Source organism: Crassostrea angulata, chromosome 9 (genome assembly GCF_025612915.1).
Source record: "Crassostrea angulata isolate pt1a10 chromosome 9, ASM2561291v2, whole genome shotgun sequence".
In the NCBI taxonomy this organism is placed as follows: Eukaryota; Metazoa; Mollusca; class Bivalvia; order Ostreida; family Ostreidae; genus Magallana; species Magallana angulata.
The window spans coordinates 9,745,505-9,759,059 of NC_069119.1; the positions used below are offsets into that span (position 1 = coordinate 9,745,505).

Genomic DNA, 13,555 nt, shown 5'->3' on the forward strand with positions numbered 1-13,555 from the left:
CTCTCGATGTGTACTTATTTTAGATTAATTGGAAGAATCCCTTGCCTTTAAGCATATATATAAAGTAAAAATGGCAGTGCCCTCTGGTTCCATTGTGAAAATCCAAAGGTTACTTGTACATGTTTACCCGTAATGAAATATAAACCTCTAAAATAAGTACACATATTTTTTTCTAAAATCGTTGTATTTTCATTTTGTTTTTTTCTCTGAAGAGTGACATGAAATAAAAGTTTTAAAATATTTTTCAAATGAAAAACTTTTCTATGAATATTTCAAGATGAACGACCAACGAACCTCAGCCATGTTTTAAACTCATAGATATTTTAAAAAAATTTGCCTTATCATTGATTTGGCTTTCATGTCCAAAAATGGGCTCTGGATCGGAGAATATTAGGTGCTCATTATTGGTTCGAGGTTAACATAAGTGTTACATAAGAACTATTCGATTTGAACAAACGTACCTTGTACCCTGAAACATTCAGGACACTAAAAGTTTAATTTGTCTTAATTGTTAATTTTTTTTATTAAGAAACAAAAATGGGTTTTAATTTTCAGCTAGAACAACAGCACGGTACCAAATAACCAAAACCAGTAGAAGTAAAACACAAAACGTGTTGTTGATTTGCTGAAACTTAACACTCTTATGGCGCTGGAATCCATTTTTCATTCCTTTTGCAATAGAACACAATTGGAACATTTCTCTCATTAAACGTTGGTAAACTTCCAGGCTTGAGGAAGTTGAAGTACATCAGAACGGCATCATCAAAAGTATTTGCATACCCCTTTGGACGTTTCACGTCTATTTCCATTGCTCCTGTACATGGTTCGTATCGCGGGGGCTTTGATCCGGGTACCAAACACTCGGGGGTACAATATCTTCCACAATCGTCAAACGCTGTCAAGTAAACTTTGCTGGATCTTCGTTTTGTCGGACGTTTAACGGCTATGTAAGCCATTGCAGAGGACAGAGGAATCCTGTCGTCCACGATGGCATATTCTTCGTAGTTACCGCGATAATTTAGCCCGTAGGAATTAACATTGATCTTAAACGCCCCCGATTCTTTTGCTTTGCAATTCTTGAAATGGCTTGGATGTCCCGTTACCGTAAGCCGGTCAATTTTTTGGATTTCCGGTCTATTGTCGTAAAAATCGTAGGCGGTGGAGGACAGCACAGTTCCGTTTTTTACCGTAAATGAGTTGTACACTTGTTCGTCTGTACATCTAACATACACCACTTTGACAGGTATGTATCCCCATAAAGTAGTATCACTCTCGCAATCAACCCTAAATATGTTCTGAACAGGATAAGATAAGACTTCACGCTTACGTTTTCTGAAATGTCTGTTCCGGCGGTTCGCGCTACGTTTTTTACGCTTTTCGAATGGTGAGAAATTACCCGAAGTGGCAGATAAGCACCTAGATGAGACACATTGAAGTCCGTTTGTCGCATACTGTGAGTTGCAATTCTCGATGCAATCCGCTGGCGAGATTTCGTAGTCAACGTTATCCAACCAGCGCCTGTCATATCCGTCCTTAGTCAATAATTCCCCTTTATATACCAGGTTATCCATTGGCTCGGTCGGAGCATGATCTCCATCTCGATTTGTACCGGGGTACACAAACCTGTCGTCCCTACATCTCCCGTTCGGACACTGATAACGCCACCAGAGGTAATCTATCCAGCAATGGTGCATGAAAAACACTGGGTCGTAGGTGGCATAACGTAAATTGTTCATCAGTCCACCAACATAAATATGACCGATGTTGTGAACATTTTCGAGTTGATCGGCAAAAGAACGCGCAGAAGTAATGGCGAACAATTCGGCGACTGAATCTTCGTTAGTTGGATCGCGTTGCGTCGTGCCCACGTTCCGGACAAGTGTTGTGCGGTTTATAACCCAATTTTCAAACGGACCATTTCTAACCCGCCCGTCTCCATTCCCTAGATACTCATGGGTCCAAAGTATCGAAGAACCAGGGGATGAAAGGCGATAATCCAGTCTCCAGTCTATGTAAGGGATACCACTCAACTTCCCATTACTCGCCTCAATTAGGGCCTCTTCATATCTAAAAGTTCATTTTAGGTCAACATGAATGTTTCAACGTTTTTCCAAATTAAATAAAAATAAATGTTAAAAATGTTGAACTATGTAAGGCAGGATGAAGATTAAAAGCAAGAGCGAGGCGTTTTGCAATGTTCAAGAAATCAAATGAAACACAATAGCATTAATACCATAATACACATTCTTCTTGAATTCTCTTCCATCTACTGGCATTTTATAACACGTATATAAAGAGATCAGAAAGAATTTCCTAAACAATTGCCCAATGGCACCGCCAAATTAAAATAGTCAAGAGCTGTATGTGAGAATCATCTTTAAAATTTCAAAGGCACTTGGTCTATATATATATATATATATATATATATATATATATATATATATATATATATATATATATACAAGAGGCCCATGGGCCACATCGCTCACCTGAGGAACAATAGGTATGATAGCTTAATGGAGTCATAATAAAAACAATCTGGACAATGTACAATAATACATGTAGATCCTGTATAAATAAAATCCATTTTTCCCTCTTGGAACTGGGATAGCTCCGATTGCTGCCAATATTTACAAGAGCAGACTTTAATTACCACGCCTGCACATGTATAGGGACTCAACGTTTCTCAGGCAGGGATGTCCGCACACCTACGCAACTCAACAGGTACCAACGTTAACGCAAGCAGGAATGACCACACACTTGCGCCAACACTTCAACATAACGCTAGCAGGGGAATGCGGCGCTAGAAAGGCCAGAACACCAGCAGAGATGACAATTTACTAGTGCTCCGCCACATCCACCACAAGCAAGTATGAACGCACACTTGTATTAATGCGATACAGGGCAGGAAAGAGCAGGGCAGGAAAGAGTGCACACTCTGTGTCATAGGATAGAAAACACGAAGATTAGATAGAGCAGGGGTGTCCACACACTCAATCTATCTGTAACTGTTCAAGTTTAACCCCAAACAGTCGCACTTTGTAATGCAAGAGACACTGTCCTTATATATGTGCCGGCCTAAAATAATTCATAGTATCTAAAAATTGGAAATCAAAAATAAACTAACTAATCCGGCCTAACCCAAAACTACTTATGCAGAACAACTTATATACATTGAATATTTATTATTGTATAAAAATAATCATCACAATAATTGGTTAACAGTGGATGCATTAATTAAAATAATCAAGAATCAATAAATCAAGGGCAATAACTCAATACAGTAATACAAAAAGATTTTAATGAAAAAATAGCTGCCTGCCTCAATTTTATAGTCATATCAAATGTTGAGTATTGCAGTTTTCAAAAAGATCCTTTTCAATTGTTTATATATGGGATATTTAGCTGCATCAAACTCTGAACCTTCTTGTGAGGCCGAAGAATTGTCCTGGAGCCAAAGTCTAAACAATTATATATTTACTCTATATATTCCTATGTAAAACTTCAACCCCCCCCCCCCATTGTGTCCCTCCCTACCCCCAGGGATGCTTCCACAAAAGTTTCAGCTTTCCTGGCTGAATAGTTTCTGAGAAGAAGATTTATAAAGATTTACTCTATATATTTCTATGTAAAATTTTAACACCCCCCCCCCCCCCCAATGTGGCCTCACCCTACCCCCAGGGATCATGATTCACAACTTCGAATCTACACTACCTGAGGATGCTTCCACACAAGTTTCAGCTTTCCTGGCTGATTTGTTTTTGAGAAGATGATTTTTAAAGATTTACTCTATATTTTCCTATGTAAAACTTCGACCCCCCATTGTGGCCCTACCCTACCCCCAGGGGTCATGATTTTCACAACTTTGAATCTACACTACCTGAGGATGCTTCCACACAAGTTTCAGCTTTCCTGGCTGTTTAGTTTCTGAGAAGAAGATTTTTAAAGATTTACTCTATATATTCCTATGTAAAACTTCAACCCCCATTGTGGCCCCACCCTACCCCCGGGGGTCATGATTTTCACAACTTTGAATCTACACTACCTGAGGATGCTTCCACACAAGTTTCAGCTTTCCTGGCTGTTTAGTTTCTGAGAAGAAGATTTTTAAAGATTTACTCTATAAATACCTATGTAAAACTTCGACCCCCCATTGTGGCCCCACCCTACCCCCAGGGGTCATGATTTGCACAACTTTGAATCTACACTACCTGAGGATGCTTCTACACAAGTTTCAGCTTTCCTGGCTGTTTAGTTTCTGAGAAGAAGATTTTTAAAGATTTACTCTATATATTCCTATGTAAAACTTCAACCCCCATTGTGGCCCCACCCTACCCCCGGGGGTCATGAATTTCACAACTTTGAATCTACACTACCTGAGGATGCTTCCACACAAGTTTCAGCTTTCCTGGCTGTTTAGTTTCTGAGAAGAAGATTTTTAAAGATTTACTCTATAAATACCTATGTAAAACTTCGACCCCCCATTGTGGCCCCACCCTACCCCCAGGGGTCATGATTTGCACAACTTTGAATCTACACTACCTGAGGATGCTTCTACACAAGTTTCAGCTTTCCTGGCTGTTTAGTTTCTGAGAAGAAGATTTTTAAAGATTTACTCTATATATTCCTATGTAAAACTGCGACCCCCCATTGTGGCCCCATCCTACCCCCGGGGGTCATGAATTTCACAACTTTGAATCTACACTACCTGAGGATGCTTCCACACAAGTTTCAGCTTTCCTGGCTTTCTGGTTCTTGAGAAGAAGATTTTTGAAAATTTCTCGAAATTTTTCATTAATTTCGAATTATCTCCCCTTGGAAACGGGTGTGGCCCTTAATTTTCACAACTTTGAATCCCCTTTGCCTACGGATGATTTGTGCCAAGTTTGGTTGAAATTGGCCAAGTAGTTCTTGAGAAGATGTTGAAAATGTGAAAAGTTTACGGACAGACGGACAGACGGACGGACGGACGGACAGACGGACGACAGACAAAATGTGATCAGAATAGCTCACTTGAGCTTTCAGCTCAGGTGAGCTAAAAATATATGGTCTTTGTCTTAAAATATAAGCTTTATTTGGGCGTGGGTACGAAAACGTGATAGAGGGCGAGGCTTGCTGAGCCCTCTTCACGTTTTCGACCTGAGCCCAAATATCGCTTCTAATCTCTAACATAAAGCTCACTTTGTCAGAAGACTTTTTTTTGTTAAAACGTTCTACCTGTCTTAATCGACAGTTTATGATTAGTCTTCTGATTGGCAGGGAGAACAAATATCAGAGTCCATCTTTTCAGAAGTCATCAGATTTTTCATGCCATTGGTATGAAAAAGCCGAGATGAGCTTACGACGTAAATAAATGATTAAATTTTAAAAATCTAAAAATGTTAAGTTTTCTTATGTCAGAAAACAAATTTAGGTATTTATGATTTGATAAGAAAAAGGAAAAGATGATAATTTAGAAAATCAAACATTTATGTTGTTTTTTCTCGTTTAGTGTTGATAAACAATAAAAACTCGACATGAATTAAATAAACGTATGTCTTTAGATATACATGTAATTAACAATTTATTGCATGAATATATGGGAAATGAAGATTTTGTCTCCCAAAAATTGATATTTTCCTATGGTGTTGCCCATCAGGTATAGGATTTTTCCTAGGAAAGTACATCTTTATATCTCCCTCACCATCACGCAATAAATATATATATAACAGTACTTACATAAGAAGAAATACTCTGTGCCACCCCGGAAAGTTTGGTCCCCCATGGGCCGATTGGCCTGCATTAGCTTGGTGGTAGTTGGCAATGGTCTCGTAATTGCTAGTCTGAAAGGGATGGGTATGGGCAGCGGAAAGGGCAAAAAATACATTTTTACAAAATCAACGATAAACTAAGTTCAGCAATCTAAAATAATATTATCAATGACCATAAATGCAAAACCAACAGTCTTCTTTGAAAAATAAATGTACATAAAAATCAATCAAAGGTATTTAAATACAAATCAAACACAAAAAGTAAAACCAACAGACATAAATGTAAAACGAACATACATCAACATGAAACAAGCGGACGCACAAATAAACGCCAGGTGGCGTTTTTTGGGAAGCAATATATGTCATCGATTATTGGAATCCGGGATGGTTCGCACCTATTCTGTTTCGCCCTGAGATGTTTCGCACCTGCCTCGGAGCGAAACATCTCACTGTATTTAGATATTTTTCTCGTATTAACAAAAATTGAAATATGTTTTTAAAAAAAACTATTGAAACAGTGCTTGTCTTTATGCATGCACGGCCAAGAGAGTGTTCTTGCTTGATTAGGATTTTTATCTACTAATTTTATGTCGTTTTATATGGTTCAGAACAAGAGGTGTGAACTGTGTTGTAATAACATTTATAGCCTGTCATTCACTTGAGAATTACCTGTATTTTTATAATGAAAAATTTGGGAATGTTAATTACAAATGTAAAATATTATATTGTTAGCATAGCTCTGTTTTGGGGATCATTTAATTACATAAATTATCAGCTTGAACTTTACATTACCCACCCCCTCCCCTGTATCCATTTTTTAAACTACGCCTATTACCAGTCTTATTCTTATGGCAAAAGTCAAACTCGTTAAAAAATTTATTTCTATCCGACTTTTTTTTATTCTATAAATTGTTTATTTACCGGATGGCAATAAATACAAAATTTACAAAGATGTCAAGTTGTAAATTTTGCATTACTTCCACCCGGTAAAATTAAAGTGATACGAAATGCAACAAAAGACTGACAAATTTTACGTGAATAGAGGCGTGAACATTTGGTTTGCTATAATTATCAATATAGATGTGCCTTAGCCTGACGGAAACGGAAAGTCATAAAATAAACATTTTGTTTAAATTGTTATCATCAAAATATGCATTAATTAATGCATACAATGTTTTCTATAACGAAGTTTGATTTTATTTTCCTACAGTCTTATGTATTGCCTGTACAAGTAGTTTGAAGAAAATTTAAGGCATGGCAGTATTCATGTCGCACTGGCGTCGGAAGCAAATTGAAAGTGGGGGGGGGGGGGAGAGAAGGGGGGCTAGACTGATCCTCAGAAATATTGAGAGAAAAAAACCTAATTCCCAAAATCATAAAAATCCTAATCCGTGGGGGAGGGGGGGGGGGTGAGGGTGGGGGGAGTAAACCTATACTTCCAAAAGAAAAAATCTAACCTACATTAAAAATTATTTTCCCCCAAATCATGAAAATCTTAATCCGTCGTGGTAAGGGGTGGGGGGGGGTGGGGGGGGGGGCTAGTATGCCTAAGACTCTAACTTCTCAATCTTTCAAGGTACATTAAGGAACAATTATATTTCCTGCGAGAAAAAGTGGGGAGGGGGGGGGGGGGCTGAACCGTCTATTCTGCTATGTGCCTAATGGTTAGGACTAACTTTGCAAAAAGCCCCCCCCCCCCCCCCCCCCCCCCCCCCGGTTCCGAAGCCTATGTGTCGATAAGCTTTAAGTATTCTGATACATGCACTTAATTTTAATTCACAATGTACATATATGTCTTGTAGCATTTTAAAAAATTTTTTTTTCCAGATATTTGTATATCATCATGTTTATGGGTAACAAATAAATGACTTTTTTTTATATGACTGTATAATAATTGATTATACATATGTTTTCATCCGAATAGGAAATTTGGAACAAATGTACGAGTATAAACAGGTCATTAAAATATTATTTATAATTTTAAATAAATCATAACAAATAAATGGGAATGGAAATAATATTTAACCCCACGTTTGCTATAAGAATAAGACTGGTAAAAATCGTAGTTAAATAGTGGATGCAGTTGGGTAATGTAAAGTTCAAGCAGACCCCGGTAATTTAAGTAATTAAATGGTCCCCAAAATAGATCTATGCTAACTATATATACATGTACATTTCTAATTACATCAACACTCCATTACATTACATTACAATACAGTCAGATGTTTTGCTCCGAGGCAGGTGCGAAACATTGAGGTGGGAAACATCTCAGGGCGAAACAGAATAGGTGCGAACCATCCCGGATTCCAATAATCGATGACGTATATTGCTTCCCAAAAAACGCCACCTGGCGTTTATTTGTGCGTCCGCTTGTTTCATGTTGATGTATGTTCGTTTTACATTTATGTCTGTTGGTTTTACTTTTTGTGTTTGAGTTGTATTTAAATACCTTTGATTGATTTTTATGTACATTTTATTTTGCAAAGAAGACTGTTGGTTTTGCATTTATGGTCACTGATAATATTATTTTAGATTGCTGAAATTAGTTTATCGTTGATTTTGTAAAAATGTATTTTTGCCCTTTCCGCTGCCCATAGATGGGGCTTTAAAACTTGATGGTGCAAAACTTTTACCCGTGATTTTGTGAAAGTGATTAATTCGTGATAAAGAGTCTACGTTGGTTTGTGATGGTATATCATTATAATTTTTATCGCCATGTCTCAAAATATCGTCGGTGATAATTATATACCATCAACTTTTATCTCTACTTTTTCTTACATACTATATATGTCTTGAAATGCAGTTCTGCAGTTCTGTTAAATATGATTGAAAATTAACAAAGTATATGTTACATTTCAGAAATGAATGGAATAAACAAATTCACGTACAGATTTTGCTTTCAATGCAAGGACAGCGTCGTGGAACACTTTTCTTTCCTTCTCGGTTAGAGATCTGTATTCCTTTCTCTTTCGCTTATTTTGTGTCGCTCGTTTCTTGCGATGGTTTTTGCTTTTATTAAAAAGACTTCTGAGATAATTTAACTCTGTGTTTGACATCTTTTTGCAGGGAGTTTTAGATTCTACAAAACAAAACAAAAAATAATGATAAACTTCCACAATTATTATGAAACACAACAACCAAACAGAAAAGAGAGTCGGAAATTTCAGGATTCTTGGTTAAAATTGACAACATACTAACAATAAGATCTACCTTAAATTGGCATGGTCACAATTTTTATCAAAATTTATTTTTCCAGTTTTGATGTTAACAATATTTAAGACAGGCATTTCTAATAGTCAACCATTTGAGTGTCAGCCGTCCAGATATAAGCGAGATACAGAGCTCGCAATTATTTGTTATGTAAACAAAACTGAAGTCATGTTTTTGTTTAATATATTTTTAATTTTCACAAAAAAATCCCAGTTTTAAACCTGAAAAGAATTTGACAAACGCTAGGAAATGTTTAAATATGTTCAAAGCGAATACAAACTCTTGAACAGCGCACATCTTCGTCCCTGCTTAAAAACTCCTATAAATGTTAGGTAATATGATCTCAATCTCGCAATATTGTCGGGGTTTTTTCTTTTGTAGAACGTATGAGTCGATTGTAGATAGTGATCAAATATATTTCTTAGAATTTCCAAATAGTATGGAGATGAAATATTTAATATAAATTAAAGAGACGCAAGTTTTCATGGTAAGTGCTAGTTTTCCGCAAATACCATGAAATGACAATTTTCTCATAATTTATATGAACTTTCTAGCAAAAGTAAAATTATTATCTGTGCAAGAATAATGGACTATAAAAATTGAGAATTCTTTATTTACCGTTAAGTTAATAATTTTTGAGGATCCAGACAGTAAATGTTGCTAACTCAGCGTTTTGATCAACAGCGTAGCGCATTGTATTGAAAACATTTGAGCGTCGCTTTCTTCAGGAGGGTGCAAAGACCACATAGGACCTTTTTGCTGTTTTCAGAAGACAAATATATTTTTTTTTTGCGTGGTAGAAAACAAGGAGCAAATGTTGTCACTTTGAAATATTGAGAAAATATATAATCTCTCGACCAACACTGCTAACTCATTTTTATTATTTTTACTATTCATTTTAATTTGCAGTAAACTTTAAGTTAATATAACACCAGTTTTAATGACATTGAGGCTATTTTTATCGTTATAATTATCAAAAGATAGATTTTTAATGCGTATTACTATATTTATCAATATAATCGTGGAATGATTTGTGTTATAACACCTCTAATACCCCCGTTATTCACTTAAAAAAAAATATTCTGTCAAATGTTTTTACACTTTTTTTCACGCATAACACCTTTAACTGACAGCTTTTAAAGATACGCTGACTTCCCTCTTAACCACTTTCAATCGACAGCGACAACGCCTCACTGCATGTGGCCTTGGTTAAACCTATGCACATTTCAAGTGATTTTAATCTATTTGTTTAATTATCCTTATACAAAATGTAGTAGGTTTACTATGCATGCCAAAACACTTTACTGATCATAGTCAAAAACGAAAATAATCGTAAACAGTAAGTAAAGTAAAACTAAATGAAAAGATGCCATACTACGATCAAGGCTAACAGTACTTGAGAGAATATTCAAGCTTCACAGAGCAGTGGTTCAACTTGTTGAATATTCATGATAACAGAATAGATACGGTTAGTGTAACTACATAGAAAGATGCAGATTAATCGATAATGCGCAAGTGATAAATGGAACCATTTCATGTGTATTCATTAGATCTCATAATTGTTTAATATTTTGCCCACCACTAGATGATTCTTGACTCATTATTTTACGCCACGGACAGGAGGCTGTACCAAAAAGTTAAAAAAGCGACCATACGATTATACTACAATGTTGCTTGTGAACCCCAAACATCCACAATATTCATTAAACTCATGCATATTCATATTTATTGTGAATTTGACGTAGGAACCACCAAACGTTAGAGAGAAATTATGTTTATTAATTGCCATATGTATAGTTCAATTTATTGTATATTTTGTAATTGCGAAAAAGTTATTTAATTGAATTATTTTGAAATATGAAACTTTAACGAATATTGCGAATTTTTGCTGTTAGGTGGTGTCCGTCAAATCTACTTGGTTCATAATCGACGTCACATGCAAGTTGACCGGTAGCAATAGTGGAGGCTAACAAAGCCTCCGTCCAAAAATCACAGCTTCAAGGATAGATTACTTTAATTCGTTGCCAATTTTCCTATCAATACAAAATCTTAATAGAAATCGCACTTCAATGAACACTTAATTCCGTGGATTAACTAAACAACAAAATCCACGAAAATTGGTCGTCAACGAATATTGATAAACCACAATATTCATTAGTGGCGATAAATATCATTATCAACACTTGAGTACATGTACACATTCGTTGATCGAATCATAATCATCATAAAACTACATTTATATATATATATATATATATATATATATATATATATATATATATATATATATATATATATATATATATATATACGAGGGTCAATCAAAAAATACGAAGACATTGTGGCTGTCTATCAGATATTTTTCATGAAAGTCATACTCAACAGATTAATCTGTGCACCAACACTTATGTTATTGATATGCGAAGTTTTAGTCCATTTGATGAAACGGTATTTTTGTTATCCCTTTTTAAAAACAACATGCTTTGTCACCACGGCGCACGGTAACGTTCAAAACATGATGTCAATATTAAACACGCACAGTTTATAGATATACCCCATCTTTATATCACGCTTAGTCTCTTGTGCCTTTCTCCTTACAATTTAAAATTGCACTGAACCACTTAACATCTTATTTGCACACATTTGTTCGAGAATCATAAGTTAGTTCTTCAAAGTTTTCATTTTCTAACCGTGTATCTCTTGGTTTACAGTAAGGATAACCCTGAACGTCGGTTGCCGTTACTTATTTTTTGACCAAATATTTACAGATATTCTACTCTCTTTCGGACTGTTTTATATTCAAAATACAATTACCACCACCCCCACAAAATTTATTACAGTTAAACACAAACTTGCAAATAATTGTTGACTTTTTTTTGCACCATTGAGCATTTTCACAGCTTGTGTCGGCTTTTTCCTAAGTTAAATCCATTTTGTTTGTACCTCTCATTGCGCCGTGACGTCCGGCGACGTCGATGTTTTTAGTCAATTCTAAAGAGGACTATCTGTCTTTAGGTACTAATATCTGCTCGACAAAACAATATATCCCGTCATTATTTGGAACATAGAATACCAAGACAAAACTTAATTTGAGGTTTCAATAATATTTGGTTTTAAGCCCAATTTATAGAGATATTACTTTCAACATTGTATGATTTATTGTTGACATAACACAAATTTTGACCGTGCGCCGTGACCTCATTTTTGCAGGATTAGATTCTAAATAATTCTTAGAAATAAAGGAATTTTTTAACTTTTTTTCTTGCAAATTGTTTGAAACTATTGCTTAATTATGTCTACCAAATTTAGTAATGATATGACGTTAAGTAACATAGCTATGACAAAAGTCTTCGTATTTTTTGATTGACCCTCGTATATATATATATATATATATATATATATATATATATATATATATATATATATATATATATATATATATATATATATAAGAGAAACAACTCTTTTATTACAAACCCATCCATGTGAAACGCTGGAGACAAATCAATGACTGTTGTTCAACAGGGTACTGTTTCGTATAGGGGTTCTGCGAATACCTTTGGAAACACTCCAGCAGACTTTTTGGCAATCCTATGGGTCTAACTCTAGCATCAACGGAGCAGAACAATATAGTGGTCACCAAAGTTGTTATCTAAATCATAAAACAAAATTATAAGATATGAATGAAGTTTCAAGAACAGAAATACTGTCAAAATAATTTGCCTAATTGCGACGCAAAATTAATACACATGTAGTTACAAGCAGCGAGAATCATCTTTAGAATTTCAAAGGCACTTGGTCGTCCTGTAACTATATTCCGAAAAAACAATTTAAACCCAAACTTATGCTCAATTTTGTGTTATTAGTCATATAATTACCACATAGCAGAAAAACTCATCTGAACATATGCAAAAAACATTGCAATAGTTCTATGATGGACTACAAAATGCATCGACAAACAAAGCAATTGTTCTTCCATTGTTATCTGAAAAAATACGGATAACTGAATTCAAAACATGAAAGGTATAGATAATTTGATGGTAAACTACCCATACCTTTAGTATTTCCTTCATTTTGAGACTATGCTTTGGGAAAGAATGAAGCACTTTATCCGTTTATTTCGGCTTGTTGTAAAAACATGTAAATCACTTGTAAGTAATATAAAGTGACATGCTATTTATTGATTTGAATGTATGAGGACCATGATGGGGATCAGGATAAAATAATTGCATAGAGACCTCTTACTTTTATTCTAAACTTGAAAATAGTTATGGGTAGCAAAAAGAAAGAAGCAAAGGTGAAAATAATTTTTTCTTTGATATCAAAATATCATAAGATATAAATCTTGATAATGATTCGTGTGAGATAAAGGGACTGTGTTCAATATGATGCTTTGTTCTAACCTTAGGTAAGTATTTTGACAATTATTAATGAGAACGTACAGATTTGAATCATTTCTTTAATATCAAAAATAGCCTTGATGATAACTCTTGGGATATCGTGTATTAAAATTCATTCTTTTTATGAATACCTGTTATATTAATGTTGGGCCCTGTTGATATCTCAATTTACATAAATATTGTATATCATTAACA

At 35.1% G+C, this 13,555-nt stretch overlaps 1 protein-coding gene across 1 annotated transcript; it reads right to left on the bottom strand.

Annotated features, from left to right (window-relative positions):
- Positions 1-521: 521 nt before the first annotated feature.
- Positions 522-13,071, bottom strand: LOC128162379 (tyrosinase-like protein 2). Its single transcript, XM_052825552.1, has 5 exons — positions 13,016-13,071; positions 12,438-12,612; positions 8,639-8,829; positions 5,719-5,822; positions 522-2,067 (listed from the first exon to the last, which is right to left on the bottom strand). The coding sequence occupies exons 1-5, from the start codon at positions 13,031-13,033 to the stop codon at positions 642-644; spliced, it is 1,914 nt and encodes a 637-aa protein (XP_052681512.1). The 5' UTR covers positions 13,034-13,071; the 3' UTR covers positions 522-641.
- Positions 13,072-13,555: the final 484 nt, after the last annotated feature.

What these genes read in the sequence shown, in the direction of transcription:
- LOC128162379 (XM_052825552.1), bottom strand. An exon ending in CCAGCGTTTCACATGGATGG is followed by an intron (nt 8,830 to 12,437) that starts GTTTGTAATAAA and finishes TTTGTTTTGTAG; the next exon opens with AATCTAAAACTCCCTGCAAA. An exon ending in TTGCATTGAAAGCAAAATCT is followed by an intron (nt 5,823 to 8,638) that starts GTACGTGAATTT and finishes CATCCCTTTCAG; the next exon opens with ACTAGCAATTACGAGACCAT.